General features: G+C 38.6%; 1 protein-coding gene across 1 annotated transcript in view; it reads left to right on the forward strand.

Moving 5' to 3' along the window:
- The first annotated feature begins 2,316 nt into the window (after positions 1 to 2,316).
- The window catches only part of LUZP2 (leucine zipper protein 2), a 548,883-nt gene continuing 533,271 nt past the window's right edge, over positions 2,317 to 17,928 (forward strand). The window contains exon 1 of the mRNA XM_012557421.2: positions 2,317 to 2,484. Within this exon, the coding sequence (XP_012412875.1) occupies positions 2,423 to 2,484 (62 nt within the window). The 5' untranslated portion in view covers positions 2,317 to 2,422. The remainder of the gene's footprint in view (positions 2,485 to 17,928) is intronic.

A 17,928-nucleotide genomic window follows, 5' to 3' on the forward strand; every position in this document is an offset into this window, starting at 1 on the left:
TAGAGGCACAACAGAATTACGAAACACAGTCTAAGGAACGTTCATTCTGATTGTTCCCTTTCTTGGTTGACAACCTAGGGTAGTCTGGTTATCATCTTTGGTGTATTGTAGTTAAAAGTAGTAAAGTTTCAATTGGGGAAAGTCTTTTCTTACATAGGTATAAACAAGTTTTCCTCAAGAAAGTTAAAGTTTTGGTGTAATGAAGATTGAATTTGAATGCCATCTCCACTAAACTACTTAGTGACCTTGGGCAAGTTACTTGCCAGCTCTGAGTCTGCCATCTCAACTGCAAAAGAGAATAATAATAGAAACGGCTAGTACACTTGACTACTATAATTAGGACATAAGATACTGAACACAAACTTGTTAGGTAGACAAAAATGTGTTTCATAAATATGAGTGCTATTTCCCAGTACTGTATACATTTTTTTTTTTTTAATTACCAAGTAGCTATATGTCTTTGTTGAGTATACAACTCAAATGATCACCTTCCAAACTAAAGAGGAAAACTATTGTTAGAAAACTTTGACAGGAACAAATTGAAAGACAAGTTTTCCCTTGGAGACAGAGTTCTGTTTTTTAGAAAATGTAGTGTTATTTTTCTTTGTAAATGACATGTAATTCAAAGGGGGTTGATTTGTATATTCCCAGTTATATCTGTTGTATATCTTTCTATTGCTCAAGGAGCTAGTATTCCGTTTGCAAAAGCTCTTACTAGTCTATTTTTCAACAGTATCTGTTATGTATGAATGCCTTAAATGTCAATCCCATTTTAAAAAAAAAAGATGGTTAACTTTTTAAACTTGTATCCTGTTGAAAATAGAGCTTTACAACAAATGTTTTTCCCTACAAATAATATCTTCAAAAATGAATTTAAAAGGGCTACTTCATCTAAATTTTACTGTAAATGGTTTGCCTCTGAGACATGAAATATGAACTGATTCCTCTGAATATGAATTCCTGAAGATCAGCTGATTTCTGTCCTTTGGAGTCTTGGGTATATCACAACCTTTTTGGACACCTGATTTTTATCAATCACTGTACTAGATGTGGTGGTCCAGCCAATAGGAGGATTTGCTTATGATTTAGGAGAATCCAGTATTTTGCTTACCAAAAAAATCAAACTCAGATCTTGATGGGTGTCAGTTTCTTCATCTCTACAATAGGGATAATATTATTTCTTATTTCTCAAGGTTCTCTATGATGGTTGTTGTGAAGTGTTTTTTATCAACAGTTATTTAACCAGGATTTTCAGCCAGAATATCAAAAATATACTATGTTATAAAAATCCTAGGATTGAAAACCTCAGTAGGTGAAGTTGGTTCTGGTTCCCAGAATTGCTTTTGTAAAATGTTAACTTGGATGAGTTGTGTTATTTCATTTTTCTTTTTTTGAAAATACAGATAATTGACTATTGGATGTTCATTATAGCAGATTTGTAAAATATAGAAAACAAAACCCATTTCGTATCAATCCCACAACTCTGAGTTAATTACTGTTAACATTTTGATGCATTTCTTTTCACTTATGTCACCCTGATTAGTTTCACCTAAGGAAAAGGACCCTTTCAGTTGCGTGACCTTGGGTCATCAGCTCCCATGCCACTACCAGCTGCTGGTAGGAGCAGACAGATTGAAATCACAGGAAAATCAGAAATCTTCAAAACCCAGGAAGCAGGAGGCATCCTAACGGCTCTGAAACCTCTTTATAGTCCACGTTTGTCAGTGAAGAGGCTTGTAATGGCATTATGGGCTCAGGATACATTTCTGGACGCTGCTCACTTCTGCTACTATCCTTCCATCCACATCAGGCGGATCATTATGCATTTCTAAACAGAACAGTATTTTAAACAACCTCTCCAGAGCGCTTTTCTTCCAAACACTGTTTAATCAGGTGAGGGACACCTGCCTGCGACTCTAAGCGTCTGATAGTCTTTCCCAGTGAATTGGGTCTCACTTCTTGCTGAGTACGCCTGTTCAATTGCTGGCAGATTAGATTTCTCCTCACCCCCGCCCCGCCCCTCGCCATCCTCGGGAGAAGCGGGAGTAAACGACCAGCCCGGGCCGGTGTGCAGCCCGGTGACGGGAGCACTCGGGGCAGCCGCCGGGCACCCCCTCCCTCTCGCGCCGTCGCCTCCAGCGCCAAGTGACAACGCGCCCTCCGGGGTCGAGAGCAGCGGCGCCGAACAATCCCGGGCAGGGCTCGCCTCGCCGGTGACATCACTCCTGGAGCTCACTTCTCGCTCCCAGCTCAAGCCTTCGCGAATCGTCATTCCGTTTGTCCATCTCAGTCTGTCAGCCGCTGGTGGGGGCTCATCGCTGGTCAGGGACAGGGACAGAGCGGGGCACCGAGGAGCGACAGGACTCTGAGAAGGCGAGAGAGCGAAGGCAGCGAGGGAAGGAGGACCCCGGCAGGCGACAGCATGAAATTCAGCCCAGCGCACTACTTGCTGCCTCTCCTGCCGGCGCTGGTCCTCAGCACCAGGTGAGTCCAGGAGCGTGAGTGAACTGAGCAAGGGGCGCCGCCGTGTGAGGCTGTAGGTCACCAGTGGGGTCCAAGGACAAACACTTCAGCTGTTTGCATTTCTCGCCGAAGTTAGAGGGCCTGTCTATCTATGATTCAGGCTCTGAAATCCTCCAGGGGAGAGCAAAGCCTTTTCTAGTTATCCCAGTCCCTTGAAGAAAGTCTCAGGACTACTCCCAGTCCGGGAACTAAGATTTTCCTTCTTAAGATAACATGCGTCCCTTCAGCCCTAGTAGTAGCAAACATAGTTAACGGAGAGACCAAAATAAATAAAGGAAATAGAGAAGGAAGGAATTGTCACCAGGCAGTGTTCTTACACTGGAACTGTCTTAATAGTCACAGTGCCCCATCCCCCCAAGTGTGTCTGATTTTAAGGTGCAGAGAACCTGAGAAAATGGATTGAACCTGGAAGATTCTAAACCATGTACAAAAGTTCCTGGACTCCTAAAATGACCCATTTTAACGTCTTGAGTAGGCTTAGTGGTGAGGGAATCTTGCATTTTCAGTTGGCTGTCTTGTGAGCAGGTCTAATTAAAGAGCACACAAAGCGACTAAAAGTTAGAAGACACTCTCAGAGTGCTGATGCAGAGACCCTGGTCAGAAACAATTAGGTACTGTGCTTCATCACTGGCTGAAGATGGGACTTTAAGCCCAAGCACAGAGGAGCTATTTTTAGTGGAGGTTTAAAATGCAGTGATTGAGAGAAGTTTTGTGACGCCCCACTGTTGATCAAGTCCCAAAGTTGGTGATGGGCTTGCTTTCTTCTTCCACAAGAGCAGCACAAAGGTGGCCTGTTTCCTTGCCCAGGGCTGTCTTTATTCTACAGCCCCTTAGTATCATATTGGCAGAAACTTCTTTCCCTTGGCTACCATAAAATAAAATAACCCACACAGGATGAGGTTCCTTTCACATTTACATGAATAGAAACATCTGGTCATGCATGTGATGGAACACGAAGATGGGAAATAAGGTTATATCTAATTCTGAAATTAAGAAGGTTGAGGAAAGCTCATTATCACTGAAGAATTGAGACAGTAAAATTCTTGAGCCCATTCCTTGTCTACACACCTCTTTCAGGGCCATGTAGCCAAACTTTCTTTTCAGTGTGGGACTATTTGATTTAGCCCCAATAGTTTCTGAATTTAGTCTTTCCTTGCACACAAAGCCCAGGTGACTTCCTCAGGTTAAAATTTCATGTGAGTTATGGTTCTTTATTTCCCCTAAGGTTTACTTACCACTTTGTTTCATAAAATGCAGATGACTTTAGAGAAAACCACTTTGCTCCCCAGTATCGTAATAATTTGTTCCAGTTACAGAGAATATCTTAATATTTGTGGTTAGCTCTAAACAGCTCAATGCAGTTATTCTTTGAAGCTTCTTCCCGTTTACTCTGAACTCTCGTGTTGCAGATTAATAATTATGTGTTGATTTTTCTGGGAAAGAGAGATTTTCAAAGTTTGGACACTTACCATAAATGCCTGTCAACATATGCCTAAAATAGTAAATATTTAAATAATGGAAACCTAGCCCAGAGTAGTTTTAAAGACAGTGAAAATTCCTAGTGTTTCAAATATACATTTGCTTTTTAAAGATGCTGTAATTAAAAAGTTTCTCAGAAAGCTCTGTAGTACCTAGCTTACCAAGTTTTGAGGTTGGTTATGTAAGACAAGGACAAAGAGCCATCACATCCCTTTTTATGAAAATGTTAATTTCTACAAGGATAAATTCTTGGAAATAGTCAACACATTTATTAGAACAAAAATTAGAGTAGTAACCCCTAGTTAACTTTAGATATGAAACTTCTGCAATGTTCATTGTATGTGAAAATTGTGACATGTTCTTCTTTAAATTGACTTTCAACCGCTGAGTCATCATAACGAGCCTGCTGGAGTTGAAAAAGTGAAACCTTCACAATCAGTGGCACATCTTGTTAGTGTGATTATTCTATAGCAGTTTATTTTACTGGATACCCAGAGTATTTGTGAGTGTGAGCAAATTTCAAAATGAATATGGTACTCTCAATACATCATTTTGCAAGAAGAGATTATGTTCTAATGTTCTCTAACAGAAGGCCATTCTCTTTGCAATATTTAAGAGTTTTTGTAAGCATATGGTTAATGAGCAAGCTAGAGCCTAAACTGAACAGGTTTGCAAGAACTGTTGCATTAGTAGAGGTAAGCTTATTTTCTTGCTATGGCCACCCATAACAGGGATTTTCTAGCCAAAGATGTCTGTTAACTTAGTTTCTTAGTCAGTGGTCCTGCATGCGAAGCAAATGAAATTTCACATGCATAGATTGCGTTGAATTCATTTGCAGAGGGTGGCAGCTGCCAGTTTTTCCTATAGCTTTTGGGTGATGTCACTTGTCTTTTATTATCAAGTTCTTTTCATAGTGTGGGGAATATGGAGCTGAGACTCGATGCAAAAATATATTTGTTTTGACATCTTTTCCTGTGGTCATAGCTCCTTAATAACTTGGTATTATCCTTTCCAATATATCTAAATTTTAGTTCTGTTCTAAAGTAATGTGTTATCTGAAATAAATGTTGCAATTAGAGAAAGGAGAGTCACTGTATAATAGTATTCTAGCCACAGGGGTGAAAACTCTGAAACTATTCTGCCTTTTAAATATGAATTTTTGAAAAGCTCTCTGTTTCTGTTTACTCCTCCTCCCCACATTTTCTGTAGCAACTTTGGATGCTGACGCACAAAAGGTCCATAATTTTCACCATAGTGAACAACATCGATGGCCTTCAATCAGAGTTTCTTTAGTTGTTTCCAAAGAAAGCTAATGTTCACCTTCAGTAATAGCCAAGAATTTCTCTCTGTCTTACTGGCAAACAGTATAGAGTTAAAGAGAGCTATTTAATTTCTTGGCATATTGTCTCTCTGGCTTATAAAGTGCATTTAAACTCAGAAAATGCAAGTTAATGATATGAATAATGTAGTTAGTACAACAGTCTATTTAACCTGTGCACAAATAAATGTGGTCAAAGAAAGCAAACATATGTGTCAGTTTAATAGCTGCAGAGTAGACTGACTGTGCTTTTTAAATAGCCTCATTCTAGAGAAATATTAAATTGCTATTCCAAGGCAGCCAGAGATTCACTTCAGAAAGAAGTAGTCTAGGTATTGAAAAGAATGAAAAACTCTTTAGAAGTTATTGGTGAAAAGGGACCCATGGGGAGCTGGAGAAGGCTTGTGCTTTAGTCTCTTGAACCTCTGTTCCTTTATGCTGTGGTTCTACTCTTGATGCCTTTGGTTTGTTAAGTTTTAAATGACTTAATGGGGAGAGAGGCATGGCAGGGGAGGAGTGAAGGTCTACTGACTTCTGGTGGTTTTGCATCAAGCAAGAACTTTAAGCAGATGTTCGGTTATAGTCCTCCCTTTAGGAGTCACCTTAGAGGTCTCTCCTGGGCCCTCTTATCAGCAGTCACACCACACATGTACTTTTGAATCTATTTTTAGTCAATACTAAATATTGAAGATGTCCCAGGCTCCTGTTTATCTGTGCCTTAATCTAACTCAGGATTAAATTGATTTTTTTAGGTAGAGGAAAGGACAAGAATCACAATAAACACACAATGAGGACCCAAGACATTTACTTCTAAGCAAATAAAGTTGAAGTGGGAAACAATCTTAATTTAACTCCCCTGAATTTAAATTTGTTCTGCCAAGCCCAGTGCACAAAGTGAGGCTATCACATGCCTCTTTTTGTGACTGTACTTACATTCCTTCATTTGTAACAAGATTGGTACCATTGTGCATAACTGGGTTAGAGAAATGTCTTTCCTAGGCTAAGAAGATATTAACAAGCAAATGTTTCAACTTTTCACATTTCAACTCTGGATTTTTGTTGCCTATTTCCAACAGCAGTTTTTATAAAATTACTTATTTGAGGATTACCTTTGTGGATTAAATTTTCCCTATGACTAATGATAGGGACATCACAAACATTTACAATTTGACTGGGCAATCGACCTAAACCAAACTCCATATTACCGAAAGGAAGAATTGACCATCCCATCAGGGAGTCAAAATCACTGAAAACACTGATCGGGGTGTGGTTCTAACAAAATGATGTTTTCTCGTGTGTGTTATGAGCATGTGTGTGTGTGTGTGCAAGTGTATGCACTTGTTTCTGTCTGACTTGTACATGACAGTTGCTTTATCAAGTGAAAATCCATGTAAGTAAGCTGGTTTAACATTGAATATTTAAAAATACGTTCCTTTCTGGAAAGTCCAAAACATCCGTTTGAACTTAGCTTCAATCCTTTAGAGATGTCTTTGATGTTTTTCATTATCACATATTAAGAGTATGTCTACAATAAGTCAGTTATTGCATGAGGCAATGAAACAGTGAATTAGTTATAAAGGCATGTTCCCATAATCTAGTCATATACACAAATCATTATATATAAGACAAAATTGGATAAATAACTGAAAAGAAAGTTTGAAACACAGTTCTAAGTGTGAATGGAGGAGAGCAAACAAAGCCAATTAAGGGGTATCAGAAGCAACTACTAATTTCTAAGGGGGAAATGAGCGTAATAATGTTTTGCAATTGACTTAAATATCATGCATTACTTGTTAATTGTGTGACATTAGGCAGATTACTTATCCTCTCTGTGCAGAAAGCAGGACTACTCATAGAACCTACCTGAGAGAGTAGTTGTAAGGACCGGATAGGTTAACCTGTGAAAAGAGTTTAGCATAGTCCCTGAAATACAGTAAGTTTTCAGTAGGGGTTAGCCTGTGCAGTTATTACTATATTATTATTATTTTCATGAAATCCTTGTATATGTGATTGAATCTTGAATCCATCTATCTGGACATACAATAAATGAAAACTTGGATATAATTCAATTGGATGATGTTAAATTAAGAAGCACAGTCCTCTTCCAAAACAAAGAGAAAAGAGGAAGCAGGAGGTATGATGAGGATTACCTGTAACTAGACTAGTTCTTCTTAAAAGTGTTGGCGGAAAAATGCCTGGATGGTGCTATACATTTTGGTGAACATCAGGAAAAATCTGGATATTTAATTCAATCACATAGTATGTGATTTAGCACAAAAATATATTTTTAGGTGTTTAGCTTGTGTGCCTATTGAAAATGTATTTATGCTGTATAAATTATAATATCAAAGTAATGAGCATAGGTGTCAGCGAATAAAAAGAGATGTCTTTAAATAAACTTTAGTTTTTGCTTGTTCATTGATTTCAACATGGTTTAGCAATATCTAAAATGTACAAAGGTTTAGAAAAAATAACATTGCAATTTTTTTCCTATTTGTGGAGGACAATTAGGGAACAACTGACAGGGAAGAATTCCACCTATTATACATGTTAACTAGATGAAAGGAATCTTATACTAAACTAGTTTTGAGAACTGCTGATTTAAAGGTCATTTAGTTTCACCTAGTTTGAACATGTTATATCATAAACTCTTCACAGACGTGCCATGAAATTCTGACCGCCACATGAAAACTGAAAAATATGTGTTTTTTTAGCCATCGTGTTTAGAGTACTTGTGCATTGACAATGACATCTTTCAGATAAGTGGTTCTTAGAGCAGGGTACTCTTTGCTGCTAAGAGGAAATAAGAGGCATAGATCCTGTCAAGTCTGGATCTGAGAAATATCACGTGTTTACTTGAACATTCTACATGAATATAAGAGAAAAGGGGTATGGAAAGTAAGCCATTCCACTTAGACACAAGCTGAAGGTCAGCCAAGTGAATAGTATGCGCTGAGAATACTGAAAGGCATTGTTATACCATAGGTAGTGGTTGCATGATTGCGTTGAAATAATGGCTGACTTGTTTGGTGTTGCTTACGAGTATGTTAATCTTTCCAAGTGTAGTTTAAAAAGTCTGTTACTGGGAAACATGCTGTGGATTGTGTTCTAGTTCAAAGCACTTCCTCTTAGAGGTGAGAAAACCAAGTCCCGAGTGACTGAGATTTACTCAAGGCCACGAAAGGAAACCAAAACTACAACCCATAACTTCCCACAATGCTCTGTTTTACGATGTCACCACTCTATGACATATCTCTTCTGTAATCAACGAACATGTGTATATTTGGTATCTACAATATATCCAGAACTTTTCTATATATGGTGAAGTAGAAAATAATTTAAAACCAAACTCCCTGACTACATGCAATCATTTGGTAGAAGGACGGACTATAGTCAAAGAAAATTATAGTAATGAGGAGTTGAACAACATTTGTCAGCCTGGGTTGAATTGATTTTTGAAGACTGAGCTGGCCTAAAAAAAGATTCCAGGTCATTTCCAAAACCCAAAGCAGAGGCATTAATCAGTTCTCATCGTTGCAAACAATTTACTTCTCAAAAGATACACCTGTAATGGTTCCTATTGACCTTTAAGTTCTATTGTAAGGCGGTATTTTTGGTGCCTTTAGAAGCTTTCCATTGAAACTATGTCCTGTAAATGCAGCTCCTAGACATTTTTGTATATATTCTTTACCCGTTAAACTCATGCTGTAACTGTGCAGTATTGCCCAGCGAACAGCATACTTACTATCGGGTAAGATATCTTCACATCCAGCTTTAATGTATGGTGATATTACAATTTTTTTGGTTAACATGTCTTTATACTTTCACCTGTCTTATGCACAGTCTATTGTTATATAAAGCCTTTAGGGTCAGGTAGATATGGGTTTTGTTGTGCCTGCACACATCACAGGTTCTGTGCCTTTGGACAGATATCTTAACAGCTCTGAGACTTACATTCCTCAGCCATACAATAGGAAATGATAATGTCCAACATTTAGGACCATTAGGATTATAGAAAAATGTGTATAAGTTCTAGCTCAGTGAATGGCACATAGTTGCATCTTAAAGTCCCTCAGGAAATGTTAAGGCATGTTAGTTATTATCATACATCTACATTACAGTTGAGTGTGCTGATTTCATATAAGATAACTCAAGCAATCAACATCTGAGTATTTTTATGAAAAATCAAGATAAATAAATTCTTAATATGAAGTTGAAAGTTCTAGCTTCCAACAGTCAAAAGAATAAAATCATGGTCTATTTTTTGATAATCCAAACCCATTGCCATCAAATCAATTCCAACTCACAGAGACCCTATAGGACAGAGTAGAACTGCCCCATAAGGTTTCCAAGGATCTGCTGGTGGATTTGAATTGCCAGCCTTTTGGTTAGCAGCCAAGCTCTTAACCACTATGCCACCAGGGCTCTGTTTAATACATTGAGTGGGAAGGTGGGAAGAAGGGAATTGAATCAAGCAAATGTTCCGTACATAAAAACATGAAATATTACTCCTTTGTGTGTAAGAAGGCATTTTAGAGGGTACCTAAAAAGAAAATGCTGTAACCCCAAATTCTAACACCTGCTGTTGATTAAATAAGTAAAGATTATAGGCAGTTGCCATCTCATCTCCAGCTTCCTCATTTTTGTTTTTTTCTCTTACTTAGGGTACAATGGGACTAAAAGTGTGCAATGGCTTACAGCTTTTCCAAACTAGTTCTTGCAGCTGTGCTAAGATATTGGCAAGGGCTAACGCATATTTTGGGTCAGCCTCCATCTCATGTCCCCTATGAATCCAAACCCAAAAACCATACCCAGTGCCCTCGAGTCAATTCTGACTCATAGCGACCCTACAGGACAGAGTAGAACTGCCCCGTAGAGTTTCCAAGGAGTGCCTGGTGGATTCGAGCTGCCGACCTTTTGGTTAACAGGCGTAGCACTTAACCACTACACCACCAGGATTTCCCCCCTATGAGCAGAGGATGTGATTTCCTATGACTTCCTCCTGCCTATTCCCCAGAGGACTGTGAGGGTTTCTAAATCTCCCACCTCCAGACTGATTAAAAACAACTCTCAGCATCTAGAAGCACCTATTTCAAGAGTAGCTGATTAATGTGGAGGGTGGGTGGTACAGGAGATGGAATCAAACAGAGACATTGGGCCAGTTTTACTAGCTACTACTTGACTTTGGAAAAGTCAGTTAACATCTTTTAGCCACATTTTCTCAACTGTAAATAAATGATAGCAATGTCTCTCTCATAGATTTGTTCAAGAGAACAAAACTAAAGCATAGTGCCCAGCACATAGAAATACAACTCAGTATATTGCCGTTTTTATTAAATTACCTGATTGAAGGGGTTAGAGAGGCATAATCTTACCAAAGTATACTTGCTTTTTGGAAAGATTAGTCCTTATTACAAATTTATATTGATGCAGGAAAGTGAGAAGTGTTAGTGAAGATATTTTGGAGTTTAGCTTTATCTTTCCTTATTACAGATAAACTTATTACACACTGAATGGAAATAATATTTTTCCTCTTAGTGTATGCGGATAATTTGAGGCCAATGTGAAAGTTAATTCTGGATCATTGAACTTCTAGTTAGGAACGCTGATTTAAATCCCTGTAACATCATCAAAAATAAAATAAGAAAATCACCTGACCTGGCCTCCATTTTAGGTCTGAGAACTCTAAATTATATTGCCTGATATAGTTAAACATTAAATACAGTTATTAAAATTATATCCACACAATATCACATTAGAACCTTTAAAGAAGGCTTGCTATTTAAGTTTACCTTATACATGGCAGGGCCTACTGGCTACATCTTAAACTAGGAGAGCATAAACACCAACAAGCCTTTTGACAAGTTGAGGTGGGATTTTTATAACTAAGTGGTGCAATAATGGGGTGAGGTTGGTCATGACCTCCTCAGAATGGTGGAGAAAAGGGGGATGGCATGGAAGGGGAAACAAAAAACCTAGCACACTGAGGCTCTTTGAATTCTGTGTGCATGAAGAAAGATGAAATGAGTGGAATGAAAAGTCCCCAGTCACTAAAAAAATAGAAACCCAAACCCGTTGCCATCGGGTCAATTCCGATTCATAGTGACCCTACAGGACAGGGTAGAACTGCCCCATAGGGTTTCCAAAGAGCAGCTGGTGGACTTGAACTGCCGATCTTTTGGTTAGCGGCCGAGCTCTTAAGCACTGTGCCACCAGGGCTCCCCCTCAATCACTAGCCTTCCTTCCCCCCTTCCCCTCTCCTAATGTTTGCAGTCATTCATTGCTTGTCATTGCAGTAAACTAGCCCTTAGCACTGGGCAGGGAAGAAGAATACTTTGAATTATAAAAGAAACAAGAAAATGCATGAAAAATTGAAGTGACAAGATGCAGATATGGTTGAGGAAGCTTTATATTGTTGAGAGCAGGTAGCTTTTTCCTTCAGATGCCACAAAGTGAAATGTGAGCTCATTCTGCAAATAAAAGGTTTGCATAAAAAATGGAGGGAAACAGTTGTTTTGTTTTGTTTCTGACACTATAATTTAGAAAGAAATTGAATCCCTTGTGTGTGCTGTGTAGTATATATCTTTACTTCAACTGGTTATTTTGTACAACATGTAAGTTACAGGTTCAACTAATGTTTGAGGGACTAATTATATCCCTGGAAATGTGCTAGCTGCTTAATCTCTGTCATTTAACCCTTACAACCTTGCAAAATATTTATTATACATATTTCGTCATTAGGGAGATTGAGTTTTAGACGCATTAAATGACTAGTTGCATTCCCCTAGCTGCACAGTGGTCAGACCCATGTCCACCATTCTGAAGATTGCTTTATGAATGAAACTACAGCTGATACCCTTTAGAATTTTATATCTGTATAAATGAACATTAAAGAAAAATAATAACATATAATAGAAGTGAGAATGTTGATACTAGACTATGTTGACAATAACTGCGTGTTTTCATGAGATGGGCCAAGCTACAGTAAAACTATTCTTATTCATCCAAAGAAATTCATTAGTTTGAAGACCAGCCAAATATCAGATCAGTGTTTCTCAAAGTATATTCCTCAGTGTACCTGCATCAGAATCTACTGGGATACTTGTTAAAAAGTCAAATTCCTGGTCTTTATCCTGGGAATTGGATTATATTTTCTGAGAGAAGGGCCAACGTATTTTCATTCTAAGTTGGAACTCAGGTGCTTCCTATGCACAGTAAATCTTGGAAATCACTGTTCGAATATATGAGAATTAGAGAGTGTGGAGCACTTAGATCTCTTTGACATTTGCCTGTCATGCAAATTACAGCTGAAGTCAGGATGATGGAAAGATGGTGATTTTTTTTGGCAAAAATCACCATATTGCTTTTGTTGTTGTTGTGTGCCATTGAGTTGATTCCGACTTACAGCGACCCTATAGGACAGGGTAGAACTGCCCAACAGGGTATCCAAGGAGTGGCTGGCGAATTCGAACTGCCAACCTTTTTGTTAGGAGCCTGAGCTCTTAACCACTGCACTACCAAGGCTCCTATACTGTTGTATGTATATAAATACTTTTAATAAGTGAGTACTTAGTCATGCACGAAGCTGCATTTATCAATAAAGCTACATGGAAATAATTCTCTGCCTCAAATACCTTTCTGCAAAGGGCTGAGAAAATGATCAAATAAACCAAATGATACAAAACTCTTTTACATGGATTTCTCAGTGGGGGACACAGTAGTTGCCACAATGGGCTCAAATATAGCAACGATTGTGAGGATGGAGCAGGCCCTGGCAGTGTTTCATTCTGTCGTTGTACAAGGAGCCGCTATGAGCCAGCACCAACTTGACGACACCTAACAACAAAAGCAACACTCTATGTAGAAAATAGTTGAGAGTGAAATTTCTTAGATATACTTGAAAGAATGAAAACCTAATTCCATTCCAGCCCACCTCATCACTCCAAGTTAAGAGTAAATAGAAAATGAGAACCAAGACCTGCACAAGAAGTGACAAAAATGTTTGCTGTTTTCTACTTGTGGCAAGAGATTTGAGTTTTCAGACCAACATAGTCTGATAAAACCGAAAGTCTTCATTGTCTTCCTCGTCATTAGCAGCCGTTGGTTTTCACATGTAGAAAAACAAATGCTGTTTTCTGGGTTAAGCAGAATGTGCAACCATGACAGTCATATTGCCTTAGTGCTTTTCCTCTCTGCATTATCAGATATCTTTTCTAGAGTGAAAAAAAAAAAAAAAAACAAGAATCAAATGATAATACAGTAATAAATAATAGCTAACAATTATGTAATACTTATCTTGCTGTTGTTGGTAGGTGCCGTCAAGTCGATTCCCACTTATAGCGACCCTATGTACAACAGAAAGAAACACTGCCCGGTCCTGTGCCATCCTCACAATCATTCTTATGCATAAGCCCATTGTTGCAGCCACTGTGTCAATCCATCTCATTAAGGGTCTTACTCTTTTTCGCTGACCCTACACTTTACCAAGCATGATGTCCTTCTCCAGGGACTGATCCCTCTTGATTACACGTCCAAAGTATGTGATAGAGTAGTCTCTCCATCCTTGCTTCTAAGCAGCATTCTGTTCTGGTTGTAATTATGCCAAGTTAATCCTCACAACAAATGTGTAAGGTGGCTACTAATACTGCCCCCATTTTATGGATGTGGAAACAAAGGCACATAGAGGTTAGGTTACTTGCTCATAGTTATTAACTGGTAAGTATTGGAGTGGAAATTCAAACTCATGCCGCATAGCGCTAAAGCTCACACTCTCAACGACTATACTATAGTGCCTTCTAGTGTGTAAAGCAAAGCACTGGAATGACCTTATGAAAATCTTTATTTTTAGCTTGTTTGTGGATTTTGGTTTTATTTGTATGTCCTCACTTAAATAAGTAGGTAGCTGGAAATTTATATATAGTGAGAAAAGTAAGGAAAAATGTACTTTCCTCTCATATATCCACTAAGTTCACAACTAAAGATGACAGAAGCTCCTTTCCATAACGTTCTAACAACAACAAAAGTGGTTTTTTTAATTTTGTTTTTCTTTTGAAGGAAAAATAATTATATATTTATATACTCTTGTCTTTCTTTGTGGATGTTGTTTTCCAAAGTCACACCAATATACTACATACAGTATTCTACTGCCAGGTCCCAGATGGTTTCTGAGTTTTAAATGTGGGGCTTAAAAACAAGTGTGTAGGAATGAGGCAGACTGGTATTCTAATTGCAGCTCCGTGCCTTCTACCATGAAGCTTTCTCAACTGCTCTGGCTCATAATTAATTTTTTCAAAATAATTTATAATAGTAGCTAACAGTTATTGTTTGTTTTCTATGTGTAAAAAATTACACTAAGAATTTATCTAGGGTTATTTTATTTAATGTTTTCTAATACCTCATGAGGAGCCCTGGTGGTGCCGTGGTTAAGTGCTGGGATGCTTACTGAAAGGTTGATGGTTTGAACCTACCAGCCATTCCGAGGGAGAAAAACGTGGCAGTCCGCTTCCAGAAAGATTACAGCCTTGGAACCCCTGGGACAGTTCTGTCCTATAGGGTTGCTATAAGTTGGAATCGACTCAATGGTAATGAGTTTGGTTTTTTTAGTACCTCATGAATGTACTGCAAAATTAGGAAATTGAGGATTAAGGAAATTAATTAACATGCTTAAGGTCACAAAACTAATAAGAGTAGATACGGAATTTGAACCCATAAGGTTTAAGGAGCATAAGCTTCAAGGTCATGAGCCTCAGACACTAAAATTTACCACTAAAATTTATGGTATCCAGGCACTTAGAAAGTCTGCGTGCAGACTGGTGTAAAAAAGGACATGTGTCATACACACACAAGGGTGTGTGAGCCAAGAGAGGGTTTAGTAGTTCTAGATCCTCCGTTTGCCTACCAACCTTCAGAACACACATCCCTATGTGGTAAATAGTGTTATCTTTGTTTTACATATGTGGAAGTATCAGATTCATGTTTTGAACTTAATCTGTCTCTAGATCCTGGACATATAATAATAATAACACCCAGATTTTCCATAGGAAGCATAAGTACTAATTTACGGAAACTGCATTACCCACTAGTAACCAGAAGATGGCACTGTAAAGTAGAGTACAGCCATATCGCTGTTCTAGATTTAACCATATTGTGGGTGACCAAACTAGTCTCTACCTTGATATCTTAAAAACTCTCTCTCTATAGGATAATTTTACATTAAAATAATTGAAATAGGTGTATATATGTATCTGTATGTATGTATGTGTGTGTGTTTGTGCACGTGCACACGCATTTTACAGTTCTCTGAGAATTAATTCCTGAAAACAGATTTTTGGTAACATATTACTGTTAGCTTGGTTTCATTAACCACTATAGTGATTTCCTATCTGCCTTCTTCCCTAAGAGGAACTGGACCTGGGAATTTAATAATGTACCCATTCTCCTACATACTCCTTTACAGAAGTAATATCACATTAAAAGGATTCTCGACAGCTTTAAAGGGAAGAAGGCATCATATGAGGGAAACATAATATATGGCATTTTTATAGCATTTTTATTTTTCATTTTCATACATGTTCATTCATTTTTTACAGCTCTCTGTTTAGCAATTAGTAATAACCACATTTTATAGATGAGGAGGTTGTTTATAATGACATCTAGTTTGCCCAACCAAGCCCAAGTTTCTGTGTAACACTTTCACACCACAAAATCTCCCTTGGGTTCTAGAAAACTGGGTTGTAGAGGAGGCAGAGTTGCCTGCTAGCTAGCACCTGTGGCTTAAAGGAAGAAAAGGAAAGAGCAGAGGCAGGAGCTAAGAGCAACCTAGGTTCAGAGTGTGATACCTCCTGCTTTCACATTTGGAAGTTGAAGCTAAGACTTCTTACTAGGCAGAATTAAAGGAAGTGGTGCGCATGGTTGGCCCAGTGTTTAAGAGCTATGGCTGCTAGCCAAAAGGTCAGCAGTTCCAATCCCTCAGCCGCTCCTTGGAAACCCTATAGGGCAGCTCTACTCTGTCCAATAGGGTCGCTATGAATCAGAATTGACTCCACGGCAACGAGTTTAATTTTTTGGGTTTGGTGCATATGAAATATTTAAACATATTAGGTGGTGCAATGGGTTTCTTTATATAGCCTTTCTGGCCTGGGGTTTGCAATTCTCCCAAAATGATTGGTTGGACCGCAGTCTTGCAAGTGATTCCTCAGTTTACGATCCACGTAAGTGGTTTGCAAGAGATTGGTTGCTTTACTATTCATATAAAAGGCTTGCAGGTGAATAGTTGGTTTATTATTTGCATAAACAAACTGCAAGTGATTGGGCAGTTTATGACCTACCCAATAGTTGATCTTTACCGGTATTCGCTGGGGAGTCTCGGCCCAGTCTGACTTTTACCCGGATTGGTTAGGGTAATTAACAAGGTGAGTACGTGGGCTAGCCTATAGAAACCCTAGAACATGGAGCCTCAGAGGGGGCCTTCTGATCCATGAGAGCTAGGAGAGGAGCGCGTCTTTCTCCCAGACCTAGTAAACTTGCCACAGGTTGAAGGCAGTGACTGTTGCTGTACAAGAAGAAGCAGAGACAACGAGCCAACCCAACTGGTGGCGCAGTGTGTAAAGACCAAGCCCCACCTGAGTGGAGCGACCAATAGTTAAGCCCGCCAAATAATGCCATTGTGTTTCCTCTTTGAAAGTTTCCTAATGGGTGAGAATGAACATTGGTTTTGGGGAAGGGTAAGAGGGTCACCTTTGAGACGTATGAGGGTCTCCTTTTAGACCCTGAGGCTCCATGCTAGGACCCCTCCTGAACCTCGTCCTTTGCATATCTTAGTTTCTGTTTATAGCCTTTGTTTATATCTTTCTCTATTATTAAAGTTGTTATGCAGTTATGTTGTTTCTATGAGTTCTCTGTGACCATTCCCATGAATTATCAAACCTAATAGAGAAAGAGTGAAGTGAGGGGAATGCTTGGTGTCAGAAATGGTGGAAAAATTGGAAAACAGGGATGTATTTGACCTCTGCCTTGTAGAAAACAGCTTGGTACTGATTCTTGGAATTATTATTACACATTACTTGGTACATGACTTTGCACATTTATTTATGTGTCTGTATTATATAAGTTGATGTGAGCACCTGACTGCAGGCTTGCCCCTTAATTAGCTAATATTTAGTTACTCGGTATGTGTCAGAAAATTTTAAATTATAATTCCTGATAGAGATATACCCAGAGGTAGGAAATCCAGGCTGGTTGTCCCCCATGATCAGAAAGCAGGGCTGCGTTATGACTGTTGTGCATCCGAGGCACTTTTGCCTTTGTCAGCCCCTTCCTTCATTACAAAAAAAAATTAAAATCACGTTTTATGACTGTGGTGGTATAAAGATGAATATACTAATATTACATATTAAATATTTACTTCAATGTAAAAGTTCATTTTTTTCCTTCTGGTTTTAAAAGAAAGTAAAACATCTTAATGGGCCATTAAAAGTATGATGGGCCCTTGGCGCAATGTGTACTGTGCCTAATGGATAAATTGGCTCTGTCTGCAGAGACCAAGGCTACTTACAGCTGTCTGCTCTGTGGATCCCTTGCCCACATGGTCTAAGATGGACATTGGAGCT

This window comes from Trichechus manatus, unplaced genomic scaffold, assembly GCF_000243295.1.
Source record: "Trichechus manatus latirostris isolate Lorelei unplaced genomic scaffold, TriManLat1.0 scaffold00006, whole genome shotgun sequence".
NCBI lineage: Eukaryota > Metazoa > Chordata > Mammalia > Sirenia > Trichechidae > Trichechus > Trichechus manatus.